At 42.5% G+C, this 20,645-nt stretch overlaps 2 protein-coding genes across 4 annotated transcripts in view; one reads left to right on the plus strand and one right to left on the minus strand.

Moving 5' to 3' along the window:
* Nucleotides 1-13,158, minus strand: part of SHLD2 (shieldin complex subunit 2) — an 81,274-nt gene extending 68,116 nt beyond the window's left edge. The window contains exon 1 of one of the 3 annotated variants that reach the window (XM_010374110.2): nucleotides 13,073-13,158. Coding sequence is in view for 1 of the 3 variants with exons in the window: in XM_030940126.1 (XP_030795986.1) it covers nucleotides 1,563-1,574 (12 nt within the window). In the remaining 2 variants the exon portion in view is untranslated. Of the gene's footprint in view, nucleotides 1-1,562; nucleotides 1,718-13,072 lie in introns of those variants that run through there. The other 2 variants (XM_030940121.1, XM_030940126.1) reach the window with 2 other exon arrangements.
* A 74-nt stretch (nucleotides 13,159-13,232) lies between these two features.
* GLUD1 (glutamate dehydrogenase 1) overlaps nucleotides 13,233-20,645 on the plus strand; it is a 38,827-nt gene continuing 31,414 nt past the window's right edge. The window contains exon 1 of the mRNA XM_010374113.2: nucleotides 13,233-13,949. Within this exon, the coding sequence (XP_010372415.2) occupies nucleotides 13,505-13,949 (445 nt within the window). The 5' untranslated portion in view covers nucleotides 13,233-13,504. The remainder of the gene's footprint in view (nucleotides 13,950-20,645) is intronic.

The raw sequence follows: 20,645 nt of genomic DNA on the forward strand, positions 1-20,645 counted from the left end.
GATAACCTGAGGTCGGGAGTTCGAGACCAGCCTGACCAACATGGAGAAACCTCGCCTCTACCAAAAACACAAAATTAGCCTGTTGTGGTGACGCATGCCTGTAATCCCAGCTACTCGGGAGGCTGAGGCAGAAGAATGGCTTGAACCTGGGGGGCAAAGGTTGCGGTGAGCCGAGATCGCACCATTGCACTCTGGACAACAAGAGGGAAACTCCATATCAAAGAAGCAAAAAACAAAAATTAGCCAGGTGTGATGACATGCATCTGCAATTCCAGCTACTTGGAAGGTTGAGGCATGAGAATTGCTTGAACCCAGAAGGCAGAGGTTTCAGTGACTGAGACTGTGCCACTGCACTCCAGCCTGGTGACAGAGTGAGACTGCCTCCAAAAAAAAGAAAATTACATCTTTGTATATTTAAGTATATAGTCTACACAATTTATGCCTACTATACTTCCAATTGGGTTTTCCACTGCACAAAAGGTAAAATGTAAAGCACTTGCCTATATGATCTGACGCTTATCCACCTGTCCAAAATCACAACATTCTCCACTAGGACAACCACAGTCACATTGGATTCTGTCCATTCCTAAAACATGTCGAGGTCTTTTCTGTAGCACAGTTTTTCCACACACCATTTCCTTCACTTAGGATGCCTTTCCCATAGCTCTTTAATAGGTTGCTTCAACTCAGCCTTTAATTTCAGTTTAAATGTTTCTTCTTTTCAAGGCCTTATCTGAACACCCAATATAAAGTAGGTATTCCCTGTTATCCCATAGCACAGTACCATATTATTTTCTTTTTTTCTTTTTTCTCTTTTTTTTTTTGAGACGGAGTTTCCCTCTTGTTGCCCAGGCTGGAGTGCAGTTGCAAGATCTCGGCTCACTGCAACCTCTGCCTCCCAGGTTCAAGCAATTCTCCTGCCTCAGCCTCCCCAGTAGCTGGGATTACAAGGGCACACTACCATGCCCAGCTAAGTTTTTGTACTTTTAGTAGAGATTGGGTTTCACCATCTTGGCCAGACTGGTCTTGAACTTCTGACTTCTGGTGATCCACCTGCCTCAGCCTCCCAAAGTGCTGGGAATACAGGCATGAGTCACTGTACCCGGCTTTTATCCTACATTTAAAATCTCTCTTTCTCTCTCTCTTTTTTTTTTTTTTTTTTTTTGTCAATTACTGCTTTAGATTGATATCTACAGAAAAAAAATTGTCTCTCTGTGCTTCACTGGTTTTCGATGGCCCTCCAAGAATGCAATCACAAGGATTCCATATTTAATGGGGAAACTGTGGAGGACAGTAACTATGTAAACGGCACTTTGAATATCCACCCCATGTAACTTCAAAATAGTCTCATCCCAAGCTATCCTTCTGATGATATATTACTATAACATAGAGAATCCAATGAAACTGTCATTTCTCCCTATAGGCCAACGAAACTTCTAATTTCAACATAAAGGTCAGTTTAGCCCTCTTATTTTAATCCACTTGCCTATGTGTGTTACATTGATGATAACAAGTTGCTAATGGCAACGTCATCCGAAAGTCTGTTGAAATCATATAAGCACCTGATATTTCATTATAATCCTCAGATTTTCGCCAGAAGTTGAGGATGGATTTCTGTTCTGTCTTCCTGTCTAGTAAGAGAGTAAACACGACAACATGAAAACGATTTCCTTACAAGCTGTCAATAGTAAAAAGCTGTTCAAAAAATAGAAGGCATAATTTTAAAAATATTATCATTTTGTAAGATCTCAAGGAGAACTAGAATTTGAAGACTGTTTACTGTATACAGTATAAAACTGCAAATACCATAATTCCCAGTGTCATATTTAAGAATGCCCCTCCTATAAACCGCATTAAAAAAATATATTATCACAGTAAGACAGCAGAGAGCAAGTCAGTTAATTTCTGTGGCAAATATGGCAGACACTGTGAGTTGTCTAACAATTATTTCTTCTGGCCAGGAACAGTGGCTCATGCCTATAATCCCAACATTTTGGGAGGCCGAGGCAGGTGAATCACCTGAGGTCAGGAGTTCAAGACCAGCCTGGTCAACATGGTGAAACCCCATCTCTACTAAAAACACAAAAAATTAGTCGGCTGTGGTGGCGGGTGCCTGTAATCCCAGGTACTGAGGAGGCTGAGTCAACAGAATCGCTGGAACCCAGGAAGCAGAGGTTCCAGTGAGCTGAGATCCCACCATTGCATTCCAGCCTGGGCAACAAGAGCAAGATTCCGTCTCAAAACAAACAAACAAATGAAAAAACCCAATTATTCCTTTTCTACCTTTCTTCCTGGCTGGCACAGCCTGCCTGTACTTCAGAGGCCAAAGTGCCAGTAAGGCTTCCTTGCAGCCTCCCTTACAGCCAGGGCGTGGCATGTAACCAATCCAATCCTAGCTACTGGGGTCTAAGAGAGTGGAAGGTAGCTGGCAGGCCTTTGGAAAAGGTTTCTTCACTAATACGGGGATATGCACAGGAGGAAACTGCTATTTCCCCAAAGAACTTTGTTATGGCTGCATGTGACCCCTGGAACTGCTAAAGCCATCTTACAACCCTTACGAAAGGTATCACAAACTTGCTAAACTGTAACAGAGAGAAGAGCAGAGTAGGTATCTGATGGTATCATTGAGCCCTTGGACTGACAATGGAAAAGCCCTGCCTTCAGGCTTCTTGTTAGATAATGTTATCTTGGTTTATGGCTTTCCTTTAAGCCATTTTTATTTGGATATTGCTACTTGAAGGTCAAAGCATCCCAAGGAATCTCTATCTGCTTACTTCAGGTCCAATTTCCTGAGCTGAGTCAACATTATCAGCATCTCCACCTTGTGCCTAGTCCTTCACTGACATGTTTTTCACTAAGAAGCAAGCACAACGTAATTATACTCACATATATGCTTCACCCATAAAGTCTGTTTCTTCTGCAACACCTCTAGAATGGTCAAGGAGAAGGTACTTTTTGCTTCTCTGGTGTATTTTTCAGTTATGTCTGTTTTTAACAGCATTACAGATGTGCCCCAATTTTTACCTTACACTTCCTTTCTTATTATCCTCTAACACCAATTGTACTGAAATTACAACTGATCTAAAAGTTTCAAAAACAAAATGCTCAAGAAAAGATAAAGATTTTTTTTCTAGAGGGTGGTCCACATCATTAAACAGAGCTGAATGGCAAGGCATCTTGAATGATGAATAATTGAATGTGCCATTCTTTATACATAAAGAAAACAAAAAACCTAATCTCTATTTTAAAATGAAAATAAAGAGAGGCATAATAAATAACATACAGGTGAGATCAGAATCCTACCTTAGTGGCCGGGTGCGGTGGCTCACAACTGTAATCCTGACACTTTGGGAGGCTGAGGCAGGCGAATCACAAGATCAGGAGTTCAAGACCAGCCTGGCCAACATGGTGAAACCCCATCTCTACTAAAAGTACAAAAATTAGCTGGGCGTGGTGGCAGGCACCTGTAATCCCAGCTACTCGGGAGACTGAGGCAGGAGAATCGCTTGAATCTGGGAAGTGGAGGTTGCAGTGAGCCTAGATTGTGCCACTCCTCTCCAGCCTGAGTGACAGAGCAAGACTGTCTTGCAAAAAAAAAAAAAAAAAAAAAAAAAAGAATCTTACCTTAGTACAGTTAATTTGTGAATATATCTTTTGATTTTTAAATTTTGATTTTCTTTTTACTTTTCATTTTTTTTCCTAATTTAGCTCTCATTTATAAGCACAGTTAATTTTTTTTTTTTTTTTTTTTGAGACAGAATCTCGCTCTTGTCACCCAAGCAGTGGTGCCATCTCAGCTCACTGCAACCTCCGCCTCCCGGGTTCAAGCGATTCTCCTGCCTCAGCCTCCTGAGTAGCTGGGATTACAGGCACCCGCCATCACGCTCGGCTAATTTTTGTATTTTTGTAGAGATAGGGTTTCACCATGTTGGCCAGGCTGGTCTTGAACTCCTGACCTCAGGTGATCCACCTGCCTCGGCCTCCCAAAGTGCTAGGATTACAAGCGTCAACCACCACGCCCGGCCAGCACAGTTAATTTTTAAGAGACCTCATATGTTTCCTGCATGATAGCTTAAAAGGATAAAATCCTACATTTTTCATGTTTACTCACAACATGAAAGGAATCCTTAAGCAAGAGTTGATAAACCTTTGTTGACTGTTACTCAGCAATGCAACAAAATGAAGACTTATCCAAACCAGCCATGCAGATTAACTGACATTCATTAGGAAAAGGTTTTTTTAAGAGGAAAAAGACTACAAACCCTGAAGATTACAGGTCCTTTTCTTTGACACAGTTTCTGTTACTGTTTTTTGTTAAAGCATGCTCACTAAAAGGAAAAAAACACCAAAATTACAACTTCTCTGAAAATCAGTTAGAAACACAAAAGCAAATATTAGAAAGTTTTCCTGAAAACTTTGACACAAAAGTTTGAAAAACAACTCATGATATACCAAAATGACCAATTGAAAAAAACATAACTAGGGGATATTCATTTTCAACCAAAGTGCTGTTTAAGTCAAATTGTTGTGATGATGGAATTGCCTTGAACTAAAATGCATGCCACCCTATATTTTCAAACCATGGTCTCATTTATCTTTAAGCTTTGCCTATGCTGTTTCCATAGTATCCTTACTTCCATTTGGCTGATTAATGAAGTATTACCTAGCACTTGAGAACTAAATCATATTAAAATTAGAAACACCAGGACCTAATAAATATTTCAAGATTTGTATTTTTTTTTTTTTAATTTTTTTTCTTTTGAGACGGAGTCTCACTCTATTGCCAGGCTGGAGTACAGTGGTGAGAACTCAGCTCACTGCAACCTCTGCCTGCTGTGTTCAAGTGATTCTCCTGCCTTAGCCTCCCGAGTAGCTGGGACTTACAGGCGTGCACCACCACGCCCAGCTAATTTATATTTTTAGCAGAGACGGGGTTTCACCATGTTGGCCAGGATGGTCTCCATCTCTTGACCTCCTGATCCGCCCACCTCGGCCTCCCAAAGTGCTGGGATTACAGGCGTGAGCCACCACACCCGGCCAGATTTTTAGTACCTTGTTTTAAAAGTCCTTGTTTACTCAGAAAAAGTAATCCCTTAAAAAAAAAAAAAAAAAAAAAGTCCTTGTTTAAATTCATGATGTCTCATGCCTATAATCCCAACACTTTGGGAGGCCAAGGCAGGAGAATCTCATGAGCCCAGAAGTTTGAGACCAGCCTAGGCAACATAGGGAGACTGTATCTCTTGAAAACAATTTAAAAAAAAAATTTTTTTCAACATGAAATCTCGCTCTGTAGCCCAGGCTGGAGTTCAGTGGCACGATCTCGGCTCACCGCAACCTCCATCTCCTGAATTCAAGCAATTTTCCTGCCTCAGCCTCCCAAGTAGCTGGGATTACAGGCGCATACCACTGCACCCAGCTCATTTTTTGCATTTTTAGTAGAGACAGGGTTTCACCATGTTGGCCAGGAGGCTGGTCTTGCACTCCCAACCTCAGGCAATCTGCCCATCTCAGCCTTCCAAAGTGCTAGGATTACAGGCATGAGCCACCGCGCTCAGACAACAATTTAAAAGTTACCCAGGGTGATGGTTCACCCCTGTAGTCTCAGCTACTTGGGAGGCTGAGGTAGGAGGACCACTTGGGCCCAGGAGTAAAAAAAAAAGAAAAGAAAATTATCATGATTATTAAATTCTTTCTAAGCCCAAACTTGAAACTTATACATAAATAGGTAAAGTAGTCCCGAGACCAAAAGATTTGAGAACTGTTCTTTGTAATAGGTTATCTATTACAGCACTGTCATAACCGCAAGAGTTTGGAAATAACCTTCATGTCCATCAATAAGAGATTGATAAAAGCAATCATGGTGCATCCATGCAATAAAATACTATGCAACATTAAAAACTAATGAAGAGCATGAGTCAAGAAAATGAAATAAAACACATTCAGATTGGAAAGGAAAAAAAGAAAACTACCTCTATTTGCAAATGACAGCATCTTGCATATAGAAAATCATACAGAATCCACTAAAGTAAATATCAGAATGAATAAATGAGTTCAGCAAAGTTGAAGCATACAAAAATCGTTCTGTCGCCCAGGCTGGAGTGCAGTGGAACGATCTAGGTTCACTACAACCTTCACCTCCTGGGTTCAGGTAATTCTCGTGCCTCAGCCTCCCCAGTAGCTGGGATTGCAAGCATGCACCACCACACCCAGCTAATTAATTTGTTGTGACTTTGGTAAAGACAGGGTTTCTCTGTGATGGTCAGGCTGATCTAAAACTCCTAGCCTCAAGTGATCCACCAACCTCAGCCTCCCAAAGTGCTAGGATTACAGGCATGAGCCACCATGCCCAGCCTAAACTATTGTGTTTCTATATACTCATGGTGAACAATCTGAAAATGAAGTTAAGAAAATCATTCTGAGCCAGGCGAGGTGGTGCACATCTGTAATCTCAGTTACTCAGGAGGCTGCGGCAAGAGGATGTCTTAAGCCCAGGAGTTCAAGGCCATCCTGGGCCACACAGTAAGACCCTATCTCTTAATAAATAAATATTTCTTTTTACAATAGCATCAAAAAGAATACTTAGTAATAAATACAACAAAAAGTACAAAACTTGTTTTTTATTAGTTGATTACACACTTTATTTTGAAATAACAAATATCTTAAATTTTTAAAGGCCAATTCTCCCAAAACATTTAAGCCAAATACACACAAGTATATAGACTCAAAGTATTACTGCTGCAGCCTTGATTCTCTGAAATTCTATACTTGATTCTAAATTATTCTGGGGCTAGAATATGCTTGCCATTAAGGAAATAATCTTGTTATGCTACAGAATTTTGGGAGTTACCATCTCATATCATTTTTGGGAATTGCTAACTTAGCTTACTCGGTTTTAAGAAGTGCAAAACTTATCCTCTGACAGTGATAAAACATTCCTGAGAGAAGTTTTAAAAGACCTACATATACAGAAAGATACCCCATGTTAATGAATCAGAAGATGTAATATTGTTAAAATGGCACTAATTCCCAAGTTGATCTGTAGATTCAACATAATCCCCCTCAAAATTCCAGCTGACTTCTTTGCAGAAATTGATAACATGATACTAATTCATATGGACATAGAATAACCAATCTTGGGGGAAAAAAAAGTTGGAAGACTCTTATTTCCCAATTTCAAAATTTACTACAAAGCTAGAGTAATCGGCCCAGCACAGTGGCTCATGCCTGTAATCCCAGCACTTTGGGAGGCCGAGGAGGGCAGATCACCTGAGGTCAGGAGTTCAAGATGAGCCTGACTAACATGGTAAAACCCCATGTCTACTGAAAATACAAAAATTAGCCAGGTGTAGTGGCACGCGCCTGTAATCCCAGCTACTCAGGAGGCTGAGGCAGGAGAATTGCTTGAACCTGGAAGGCAGAGAGGTTGCAGTGAGCCAAGATCGCGCCATTGCACTCCAGCCTGGGCAACAGAGTGAGATCCCATTTCAAACAAAAAAAAAAGCTAAAGTAATCAAGACAATGTAGTACTGGTATAAGGATAGACATATGGATGAACTGAACTGGCAACCAGATATAAACTTTCACATGTAGGTCAACTTATTTTTCATAGAGTGTGAAGACAATTCAATGGGAAAGAAAGTCTTTTGAACAAATAAACTGGATAGCCACGTGCAAAAGAATGAAATTGGATCCTTTTCTCACGTTATGTACAAAAAGTAACACAAAATGGATAAAAACCTAAATGTAAAAGCAAAAGCTATGAAACTCTTAGAAGAAAACAAAGGTGTAAATCTTCATGACCTCCAATTAGACAATGATTTCTTACATATGATACCAAAAGCATAAGTATCAAAAGAAAACATTTATAAATTGGACTTCGTCAAAATTAAAAACTTGTGCTTCAAAGTCACTAAGAAAAATGGGAAAATATAACCTAAAGAATGAAAGAAAACATTTTCAAATGATATATCTGGTAAGGAACTTATATTTAGAACATATTAAAAAAACTCTTACAACTCAATAAAAGACAACCTGACTTAAAAATGGGCAAAGGATCTGAAGAGACATTTCTCCAAATAAGACATAAAAATGGCCCATAAACACATGAAAAGATGCTAAATATTATTAGTCATCAAGCAACTGCAAAAAAATACTTCATACCCACGAGGATGATTATAATAAAAAAACACACATAACAAGTGTTGGTGAAGAAATAGAGAAATTGGAACCTTCATTCACTGCTGGTAAGAATTAAAATGGTGTAGCCACTGTGGAAAACAGTTTGGCAGTACCTCAAAAATTTAAACATGGAAGTACCATTCCTAGGTATAAATGCACCCAAAGAACTGAAAACATATGCACATACATATTCACAGCAGCATCATTCAGAATAGTCAAAAAGTGGAAATAATCTAAGTGTCAATCAATAATGAATAGATTTTTAAAATGTGGTACAGTCATACAACAAAAACTAGCCATAAAAAGAAATGAAGTACATGATACACGCTACATGCATAAACCTTTAAAATACTATGCCAAGTGAAAGACAGTTACAAAGGGCCACACACTCCTTCTACAGGAAAAGTCCAGAATAGACCAATGTAGTGAGACAGAAAGTAGAAAGTATATTTTTACCTTTTCTTTTTTTTTTTTTTTTTGAGACGGAGTCTCGCTCTGTCGCCCAGGCTGGAGTGCAGTGGCCGGACCTCAGCTCACTGCAAGCTCCGCCTCCCAGGTTCACGCCATTCTTCTGCCTCAGCCTCCCAAGTAGCTGGGACTACAGGCGCCCGCCACCTCGCCCGGCTAGTTTTTTGTATTTTTTAGTAGAGACGGGGTTTCACCGTGTTAGCCAGGATGGTCTCGATCTCCTGACCTCGTGATCCGCCCATCTCGGCCTCCCAAAGTGCTGGGATTACAGGCTTGAGCCACCGCACCCGGCCTATTTTTACTTTTTCAAATTAAATTATTTTTTAAAATGAATGGTTCAAGAATTTATATGCTATGTTTTTCTAAATCCTAACAATTTTCTTCTAAAATATTTTTAAGAGAGAAAAAAGCATGCTATGAATCAAGAAAAACAGACCTGGAATTTTAAACCAGCTAAGGAAAACTCAAAGGCGGAAAACTCATTTGACTTAGTGGAATGCTATCGAATGTTCCCTTCAAGCTGAATTTTGGTCTTCATTTGAATGGGAAATTACTATGAATAATTAAACTTCACTGTGTTGGGCATGGTGGCTCACACCTGTAATCCCAGCACTTTGGGAGGCAGAGGCGGGCTTATCGCTTGAGCCCAGAGTTCGAGACCAGCCTGGGCAACATGGTGAAACCCCACATCTACCAAAAATACAAAAGTCAGCCGGGAGTGGTGACAGGCGCCTATAGTCCTATCTACTCAGGAGGTTGAGGTGGGAGGACTGCCTGAGCCCAGGAAGTGGAGGCTGTGGTGAACCGTGATCGTGCCACTGCACTCCAGCCTGGGTGACATAGTGAGACCCTATCTCAAAAAATAAAAATCAAAAAACTTTACTTTGCAAATTATCTGTATATTTTACAAAAGTAATCATAAATGTAAAGTTGAAACTCATTAGACTTTATATCACAGTACATAATTTCTAACTAAATGGAACTAATACTTAAAATACTTCTTGGAACAGTATAAATAGGATAACTTTGGAGTCTGATACACAGGTTTGAATCTCAGCCTATTTACAAGCTTGGTGATCATCAACAACTTGTTTAGTTTCTGTGGGCCTCACTCCCTGTTTCTTTTTTTTTTGTTTTTTAGATGGAGTTTTGCTCTTGTTACCCAGGTGGAGTGCAACGGCGCAATCTCGGCTCACCGAAACCTCCCCCTCCCCGAAACCTCCGCCTCCCAGGTTTAAGCGATTCTCCTGCCTCAGCCTCCCGAGCAGGTAGTATTACAGGCATGCGCCCCCACACCAGGCTAATTTTGTATTTTTAGTAAAGATGGGGTTTTTCCATGTTGGTCAGGCTGGTCTCCAACTCCCGATCTCAGGTGATCTGCCCGCCTCGGCCTCCCAAAGTGCTGGGATTACAGGTATGAGCCACCATGCCCAGCCACTCCCTGCTTCTAATAAATCAGGAATTATAATACCTATAGTCTGAAAAGAAATACTCCAAATATTCACTAAATGGGGGAAGAGATGGATAATTTCATTCTGCTTTTTAAAAACCTATTTCTACTCTTCACATTTTTTTACTTGCATGTAATTTTAAAACACAATGACAAGGTGCAGTGGCTCAACACCTGTAATTCCAACACTTTCGGAGGCCAAGGCGGGCAGATCACTTGAGGCCAGGAGTTTGAGAACAGCCTGGCCAACACAGTGAAACTTCGTCTCTATTAAAAATACAAAAAAATTAGCCGGGCATGGTGGCAGGCACCTGTAAACCCGGCTGCTTGGGAGGCTGAGGCAGGAGAATCACTGGAACCTGGGAGGCAGAGGCTGCAGTGAGCTGAGTTTGCACTGCTGTACTCCAGCATGGGCAATTGAGCAAGACTGTCTAAAACAAAACAAAAACATAATGATCATTTTAAAAATAAAAATATCTATTTTATAGGGTACTCGTGAAGCCAGTTTGCAAGGCACCTACACATAGGAGATTCTCAATAAAAAAAAAAAAAAAAAAGTAATTTCCACAACTCTATTCCTCACCTCTTCCAAAGCTTCTTCAATTCTGCCTTTCCTTTTTTGAGATGGAGTCTTGCTCTGTTGCCCAGGCTAGAATGCAATGGCACGATCTTGGCTCACTGCCACCTCTCTGCCTGATTCAAGCGGTTCTCTTAAGTAGCTGGAACTACAAGCACCGCCCCACCACCACCACGCCTTGCTAATTTTTGTAGGCCCCCCACTATGCTTGGCTTATTTTTGTATTTTTAGTAGAGATGGGGATTCACCATGCTGGCCAGGCTGGTCTCGAACTCTTGACCTCAAGTGATTCGCCCACCTCAGCCTCCCAAAGTGCTGGGACTACAGGTGTAAGACACCTCCTTAGGCCCAATTCCACCTTCTTGAATTCAGGTGAACAAGCCACAGAAGCAGCAGTGAAACATTTATTTTTCTGAAGGCTAAGGTTATAAAGATAAACAAAGACAATAAAACTAAGCTTTTAAACCCTTTTCCTCAGAACATAACCAAATAATTTAACCCAAAAAGAAAAATATTTCCATATGTTTACTGATGCTAATCATGTTATTCTGAAACTCCAAGGGTTTTTTGCAGGAGTGGGGGATTGCGATGTAAGAGAGTAAAACGATAATACATCTAGTAAAAAGGAAATTTGATACCTTAATCTTTTGACCATCAATGAAAATTCAGGATTCAGGTCAGAGTATATTTTTCACTGAAAAACGCAGTGCAAATACAACTAATGGCAATGATTTATTTAGCAAGTAAGTTAAAATATAAAGTTCCACCTGTATAAAAAGATAATTTTTACTGCGAGAGTACACTGAGATAGATGAATGTAATTTAACAGATCCAGGTTGTCACTTTATATTTTACACAATATTTCGAGAACTAAGAACTTTCTCTTCCATATTCTAAAAGACGAATAACGTGAACATATCAGGAAGCACCGCCGTTCTGCGGATCAAATGGGTGTCATTTTAAAACCACCCAAGTACACGGAGATCGCTAACACTAGTAATGTGGCGTTTGGTAGCTTGTCTTAATGACTGTCATTAGAGCTTTATTTATTTATTTTTTTTTATAGAGATGAGTCCAGGCTGGTCTTGAACTCCTGGGCTCAGGGCGATCAACCTGCTTTGGCCCCCAGAGAGCTGGGATTACAGGCGGAAGCCACCGTGCCGGCCTCGTTAGTTTTAAAAGCGCCAAAGACATCCATAGAAATGCGTAACTTTAGCATTTCCTATCAAGTATGTATAAATACATAACTGAACCCTCGTATAGCATAAAGTTTATAAATCATATACTGAAGCAAGGCGCGGTGGCTCACGTCTGTAATCTCAGCACTTTTTGGGAAGCGGAGGCGGGCGGATCACTTGAGGTCAGGCGTTGGGAGACCAGCCTGGCCAACACGGCGAAACCCCGTCTTTACTAAAAATACAAAAATTAGCCGGGCGTGGTGGCGCGTGCCTATAACCCCAGCTACCCGGGAGGCTGAGGTGGGGAGAATCCCTAGAACGAACCCATGGAGGCGGAAGCTGCAGTGAGCTGAGATGGTGCCACCACACTCCCGCCTGGGCGACAGAGCAAGATTCCGTCTCAGATATATAAATAAAATAAAATAAAAAAATAAATCATATACTGAACCATTTAACAAATACATACATTCCTGAGAAATAATTTCCTGGGGGCATTATCGCATTTCTAGTTTCCTTATTTTACACTATTTCAGAGGGAGATAAGGTCTCCCTCTGTCGCCCAGGCTGGGGTGCGGTGAAGCGATCGTAGCTCACTGTAGCCTCGGACTCCAGGGCTTAAGTCATCCTCCAGCCTCGACTTCCCAAAGTGCTAGGACTAAAGGCGTAAGCCACCGCGCCAGCCCGGAGCCTCTGTCTGCAAAGGCGAAGCACAGTCAGTGCTGTGGGGCGACACAACCACGACGTGCGTTAACTATGCGATCTCCATACTGCGGAGCAGCTGAATGGGACAAGAAAAACTCGCGTGGTGAGAGCCTGTGGGCGACTGACTCCTTTCCAGCTCACGCCAGCCACACATAATCCAACTCCGGGTGCCGCGCAGCTCTCTGCAGCCCTGGCTGGTGACGCCTAGCCCTCAGCCCGGCCTTCCGCGGCGGCGGCTCTGCCTCGCTTTCCTGCCCACGTGTCAGCATCCGCACACCCGGCCCCGGCCTGAGGCCGCCCGAAGACAGGCCAGGGTGGGCCGCCCGTTCCGAGGGCGCGCGGGCGGAAAGGAGGGGCGCCCGTGACTCACACGACCCGGTCCCCGACCAGACCGCCAAGCCTGACCCGCGCCGCGCTCCCCGGGACTCGGCCTCTCAGCGCCCCACAGAGGCCAGCCCCCGACCCCGACCTCCCTGGGCTACCTCCCACCCCCCTGGGGGACCCCCGCGGTGCACATACCTGAGCACCCAGCCGGAGGCGGGTGCGGCCTGCCAGCAGATCCGGCCGCCCGCGGGCCCGCCCCACCCCACCCCACCCTACCCTTCCCCTCCCTTTCCCTTTCCCTTTCCCTTTCCCATGGGCGCGCGAGCATGCGCGCCGAGCCCGCCCGCCCCTGCGCGCCCCCGACGCCCAGCCGGCACGCGCCGCCGCCAGCGAGGCCGGGCGAGGCCGCGGCGGAGGCGGAGGCCCGGCGCCCTGGGCGGCGCCCTGCCCCCGAAGTCCGTCCTTCCCGTTAGGTGGCGAGCGCCCAAGGGGAGGGGACAGCCGGGCAGGCAGGAAGCTGCAGCTTAAAAGGGCAACCCGCGCCGGACCCTTCCTCCCTAGTCGCGGAGACTCTGAGAAAGCACTCCTGTTCAGCGACCATCACGCACCTCCCCTCCGCCTGCCGCCATGTACCGCTACCTGGGCGAAGCGCTGCTGCTGTCCCGGGCCTGGCCCGCAGCCCTGGGCTCGGCGGCAGCCGACTCGGCCGCGTTGCTGGGCCGGGCCCGGGGACAGCCCGCCGCCGCCCCGCAACCGGGGCTCGCATTGGCCGCACGGCGCCACTACAGCGAGGCGGTGGCCGACCGCGAGGACGACCCCAACTTCTTCAAGATGGTGGAGGGCTTCTTCGACCGCGGCGCCAGCATCGTGGAGGACAAACTGGTGGAGGACCTGAGGACCCGGGAGAGCGAGGAGCAGAAGCGGAACCGGGTGCGCGGCATCCTGCGGATCATCAAGCCCTGCAACCATGTGCTGAGTCTCTCCTTCCCCATCCGGCGCGACGACGGCTCCTGGGAGGTCATCGAAGGCTACCGGGCCCAGCACAGCCAGCACCGCACGCCCTGCAAGGGAGGTGAGCGTCGGCCGGGCCCCTCCCGCCCTCCCTGCCTCCCCTGCGGCTCTCCCCTCCGGCCTCCTGCCCGTGCGGGGCTGCTGCTCAGCCCAGTCCAGCCCAGCTGGGGCTGGCCGGGTCCCCGCCCGGGTCACCCCGCCTCGGATGTGGCCGGCTCTGTGGATGGTGATTTTTCCGCCTTAAAACCATCATGCGGTTGGCCTCCCTCTTCCCCCGCGCCGTCACCCGGGCCTCTGTACGTGTCAATCTTGCATGCAGAGTAGATGCTGCACCGGTCTCTTTTGGTCCCGGTGTCTGTGTCACACACGGCGGGTCCTGCCGAAATACACTTCTAGGAAAGGGAATGACCTGCGCGTGTGATAATGCCTCGTCGGTATTCTTGGGCTTCTGTGACTCTCCCCTAAATGCAAACTGTCAAATTATTTTCTGATATTTGTTCACTCCTGTCCTGAAAGTGACAGATATATAGGAACATAGAAAATGACTTGGCTTCTAAGTTTGAAATCTAGACAGTTTTATTAACCAAAGGAATTTACTAATCACGCGTTAATCGTTTCAATTAAGTGATTTTCCCATTCTGACAGGTTGTTTTATGCCCAAGAAAAGGAAAAACACGTAAAAAAAATCACAAGCAATGTAATATCTCTGAGAAATAAACACCGGGCGTCCTGACAGTAAATCTACAGGTTGTAGGCTGCGGGTGGCCAGCCAGCCAGCCAATGGAATGAAATAGCTCTGGGGGTGTGTACTGGTCTGGCTAGCACTGAATTTGAGCCTCAGGAAAGATATAATACGTGAAGAAAGGGGTCAGATACTGTTTGGTAGTCACTGGGTTATCCTGTAGTTTAAATCATTGAATGTCTGTAGATTTGGCCTCTATGGTCAGATTGCTTTCTTCGAGCAAATGAGAGCTTTTTTTTCCTTTTTTTCCCCCAATACATTGCACCATACCTCTTTAATAACCTAAAATGGAAAGGACAAACCACTTTTGTCTACTGTAAAAAAGAAAAATTATATGGAATAAAGAGCCCAGGGAGGCGAGCAGTCCTCTTGGAGATGGATTGGCGGAGAAGCACAGAGAATGTTGGGCTAGACCCTTGTCTCAGTAAACCTGGTTCTGTGCCCTTTCAATTATGCCCGCTGACTTCTAAGGATGTTTAGAAATCCTCTCTGTGCCGGAAAAACTTGAGCGGTGCGGGTATTCCCAGAAGTGGGAACAAAGGTTGCTTTTAAAGATTTACTAAATTTGCATTGACCCCACCCACTTCTAGGACTTAACTTTGGAGCTTATTATCCTCTAGCTCTGGTTTCCTCAGCCAAAACCAATGTTTGAACCACTTTGACCTCTGATTTCCTTTCTAGCTTCAAAATTGTATAAAATATACATACCGTCAGTCTCCTACATTGCCTTCCTTCTTCATACCACTCCCTTATTCTCCAAACCAGGAATACAAGTTCAGACTCCAAAGAAAGGCAAATAAGGATGTTGGAGGAAGTTCAGGCAATGTATAGTAAATATTGAGTTGCATCGTTTTCTTAAAACGGACGTGAAGTTGATTTTTTGCTATCTTGTTGGCAGCATTTGCCAGTCCTTTAAAAGGTGTACAGATAAATCAGTGTATGTGGTTTTCTGCAGGATCTGATTTGGTCTCTGCAATCCTTTTTCTTCGGTTTTTTAGATGCCCAACCCGCTCCTGTTTTTATAAGTCGCAGCTCCACAAACTCACTGAAGCAACTCGTTTACCATAGTTTGTCCTGTTTCTCTTGTTGCCACAGCAGTTTTAATACCAAAATATTGAACCTAGCAACAAACTGGGTCAGCCATACCAAAGCACTGTTACTACTGTAGCACTTGCTTGTACTATTGTGTAAGATACAACTTTCTGTTCTATTTATCCCATTTACAAAAAAGCATGCTATTAACTAACTCCCAGCATGTAAACGTGGAGAAACTGAATTGTTACTAATACACTGTTGCAAGCATTGCAAGATGATAGAACATCAAAGAAAATTGGCCTCTACAAAGTGATAAATTTATTATCTTCAGGAATTTGAAAGGCTTTCTGGATTGGGGAAGATTATATAGCTATGAAAGCCCTTAAATATTTTAGTGTGGTTAGTAAACAGTATACTGTTTGATCAGCAAAATTTGGGTACTGTAGCCTTCCATGCTTTGTGTTCAAGACCCCCCAGATCTATCTAACCATTTATCACCCTTGTTTGCAGAGAATGTGCATTCTAAGAGGGACAGGTCTCCTTTCTAAAAGCTTTTTTAACGTCTAAGAAATTGTTAACCTTTGTGGTCCCGCTGTAGTCTTAGAAACACAGAATATATTAGGTGATTGAGATTTTTTTTAAATGTCTTGGATAATCCCTGTGAAATTCTGTCTTTCCCTCTTAAGCATATTTTAGCATATTCTTCCCTTTCCCCACTAACCTGTCTTCTCTCCCATTGGTTCTTTGCCAAAAAAAAAAAAAAACCTCATCTGCCTCTCTCCACCCTTTTTCCTACCTTCAACTTTCTATTTCTCATTTGCCCTCAAGAGCAAGCTTATGCCTGAGTTTTCTAAATTAAAATTCTTGAGGTTGAAGCAAAGCAGCCATCTAGTAATAATCTCTGTAAGGGAAGCAGATGGTTTTAAGACTTGGTGGCTGATGTGTACTTTTTCCAAGTAAATATTTAATAATACAGTTTTTGTGTTTCTCTTTTCCCAGTTACCACATGTACCTGAGGCTGTTAGATTTTTCTGTGTTAAGGATTTGAAAGAGTATGCTATAGGATCTGAAGAGAAGTTTAAGTGAGGCCTTAAAAATATTTCTAGCAAAGGGGCATATTGTGAGAATATGCGACTGATTTGAGAAGACTGGTTCAAAGGTTCTGGTGTGTTTGGAAATATTATCAAAGATTGTTCTATTAACTTTCTCTGAGTAAATTGTCTGTAGTTTGTTTGCTATGGTTCTGCCTGAGACCAGTCTACCTTTTTAGAAGGAAGTTTATCATTTAAAAGTCAGTTTGGAGGGAAAGTACAGATTGATAATAGCAATTTATTGATGGTAGTAGTCAATTAACTTTCTCTTCCAGTCTGCCCCCCAGTTGTCTTGGTATTAAAACTATTAAAATTCCCTATCACTGATGCTATCATAAAATTTTCTAAAATTATCATAATTTACATATAGTTGATGAACCGTAGATGGAGTTCTCTCATACATTGACCCTGAGTCTTTTAATTACAAATATTAGTACCCCAAAAAGTGTACCCTATGTTAGCCCAGTAACTAGTTTTTAAAAGTCAAAATGCCAGAAGGAAACAGTGGAATCTTGTAATGCAAGGGTCAATGTAGGGTTAAAGACGCCCTCAGCCTCTGGGATGTCATTGTTTAAGGGAAGAATATAGAAAGCACTGATACTGATTTAAAATGAGATGTTTCTCTGCCTTCACTGGGGGAAAAATGTTTCTGACTTATTTTGCTATGCTCAATTGACAACCATCAAAACTTAGGTAACTTTGAATAAACTCACAGTTTTTATTATTTTTAAGTGACTGTGTCTGCATCTGCTGCCACAGATAAAATATAACCTTTGTAGGTGAATTTAATGTAGGACTTGTCTGAAAGTTCAGTTAGAGGATAGGTAATTTATGTGTATGTCTTTTAAAAGCACTTTGCCCCGAGGTGACTGTTTTTAATACATCTTATTTAAATACAGGACTGTGTTGCCCTTTTGCCTTTTTATTTCATGGAAGCCAAATGCGTCTTTTCTCCCAAGTATACTAGAAAGTGAAGACCCATGGTAATGGTAGTGATCTATACATCAGATTGTCAGTCTTTCTGTCACTTGTATGAATCCATTTAGCAAGTTTGCTTTTGGCAGTAAAGCCCCACGTGCAGGAAGACAAACACTGCTCACTCATTATCCAAAGTATACTTTGTGAGAATTAAGGCATCAAAAATTGGAGCCTGGCCGGGCGCGGTGGCTCAAGCCTGTAATCCCAGCACTTTGGGAGGCCAAGATGGGCGGATCACGAGGTCAGGAGATCGAGAACATCTTGGCTAACACGGTGAAACCCCGTCTCTACTAAAAACTACAAAGAACTAGCCAGGCGAGGTGGCTGCGCCTGTAGTCCCAGCTACTCGGGAGGCTGAGGCAGGAGAATGGTGTGAACCCGGGAGGCGGAGCCTGCAGTAAGCTGAGATCTGGCCACAGCACTCCAGCCTGGGCGACAGAGCGAGACTCCGTCTCAAAAAAAAAAAAAAAAAAAAAAAAAATTGGAGCACCAGAATATATTAAAGTTCAATACAACTTGTAGTGTTTAAGTACAACAAATAAAAATTAAGGCTGAACTTTTGGCATATAGTGGGAAGAAATTGGGTTTACCACTGTTAATAATTCAGATTGCTTAGGAAAATCGATCTTTATCTACTTATGTTAAAAATACTAAGGGTTCTGCCTGTAACCATTAAAAACTAAAATATTGACCTGTAGATGTTGAAAAAATCCTAGACACTAGTCTCTGCCATGTGACCATTCTGTTTTTTTTTTTCTATTTATTTTACTAAATAATTAGGCTTTTACAATGTAAGTAATGAAGAGAAAAATCTCTAATATCACTTTAATAGAGCACATTGATTCATAAATAGCTCATAAATTTTGTACTCAGCAAACCCATAAAATACACATGCATGACTCACGTAATCAAATAGTAATGAAAGTTACAAAATGAAAAATGAAGCAGCTCTACCCCAAGTCCTTTCCCCAATATAACCATGAACAATCTTAAATCTAATGCCGCTGTCTAAAACTGACTAGTTATCCAAATGAATCAGTATTTTCCTCTTTCCAGAGGCAGAAATTAATACAGATTCAGGTGTTCACTATCAAGTTGGAATTGTTAATATGTGAAATACTACTGATAAAGGCAGGAAAAGCTTTATTAAGGACAAGATAACAAACCAGGAGAAGGAGCTGCTCAAGCAAGACCTTCCGATTATCTTTGCAAAAAGGCAACTATACCTGAAAGATTCTGCAGCCACACACATTTTGCCTTCACTGAGGTCAACTCCCTTCACCGAGGTCAAATATTAGCAAGGACTAACATTTATTCAGCTCTGTGTGTGCCAGGAATTTTATTAAGAACTTTTCATGCATCATCGCTTCTATGCCTCATAGCAACAATGCATGTAAGAACTTTTCATGCATCATTGCTTTTATGCCTCATGCAATACACTGTTGTCCCTGATTTCCAAATGTGGCTACTAAGGTTGAGGAGTGAAGTGTCCTTTGGCAGGGTGACACAGCTAGTACGTAGTGGACTTGGGGTTCAGATTCTGGGCATCGGATTCCAGCACCCACCTTAATCGTGGTCTGGGATTTATTCGTGCAAAAAGTTACAAATTGTATCTTAGGCTTTTCATCCTAAGCACTGATTGAGAGCCACCTCATGCATTTGACACAATACTTCCTAATACTTCGGATCATAGATACCTTTGAAATTTCTGTTAAAAGCGATTAGAAGATAGAAAATATCTATCTAGAAAATAATACATATCTTCCTAGAAAATAATACATATTCAAACAACTTTGCATATAAAACTCAGCATAGATGATATCTCTAGAGGTCCATTTATTCTAATTGCTAAAGAAATGAAATAACCTTTTTCCCCTACACCCAACTCCGAAGACCTGAAATAACATTTTAAAGAGTTTTCCATCAAAAGAGGTTTGAAGACTTTGGTGTTTTAAGAGATTAATGTGTTAGCCAGAACAACTCATTTCTCTACCCGTGTGTACTCCATTTATTTTTAAGTATTTTCTACTGAATAATTTTGAATTTACTTTCTTAGTTTTCTAAGAAAACTTAAAACTTTTAGCATTTTCTTAAAAACTAAGAAAATGCTTTGTTTGCCGGGCGCGGTGGCTCAAGCCTGTAATCCCAGCACTTTGGGAGGCCGAGACGGGCGGATCACGAGGTCAGGAGATCGAGACCATCCTGGCTAACACGGTGAAACCCCGTCTCTACTAAAAAATACAAAAAAACTAGCTGGGCGAGGTGGCAGCGCCTGTAGTCCCAGCTACTCGGGAGGCTGAGGCAGGAGAATGGCGTGAACCCGGGAGGCGGAGCTTGCAGTGAGCTGAGATCCGGCCACTGCACTCCAGCCTGGGCGACAGAACGAGACTCCGTCTAAAAAAAAAAAAAAAAAAAAAAAAAAAAGAAAATGCTTTGTTTATCCTGAATTGCTATTTCTCTTGATTATTATTCTTGGAGAAAGTCTATCAGACATAATTCATCTGATTTGCTTCTAGGCTAGAGGAAAATGTGAAAGATGACAAATGAAAATTACAAAGGTTGTCAGTAGTATGGCTCCTTTTATCATTTGTCATTATCACAAATATATCAACACAGGACTTTTAAAAAATATTTTGTACATATTGGGCCTCAGTAGGATTTTGCATGAATTTTTTTTTCTTTTTTGCCAAGAGAGAAAGAGCAAAGAAATAACCAAGGGTGTACTCGTATTGGAGGTTTACCAAATAAGGACTGCTTTTATTATGAACTATAGTGTATATTCTAAGTAAATCAGTTTTTCTATTGTGTTTTTTGTTCCTGCAGGCAAGATCTCTGAACTTTATGCAGAGGGTTCTTTTAAAAAACCAAAGTTGAATTTTTTTATTTCTTGGAATATTTTTTTCATTTATTT

This window comes from Rhinopithecus roxellana, chromosome 11 (assembly GCF_007565055.1).
Source record: "Rhinopithecus roxellana isolate Shanxi Qingling chromosome 11, ASM756505v1, whole genome shotgun sequence".
NCBI classification, from domain to species: Eukaryota; Metazoa; Chordata; class Mammalia; order Primates; family Cercopithecidae; genus Rhinopithecus; species Rhinopithecus roxellana.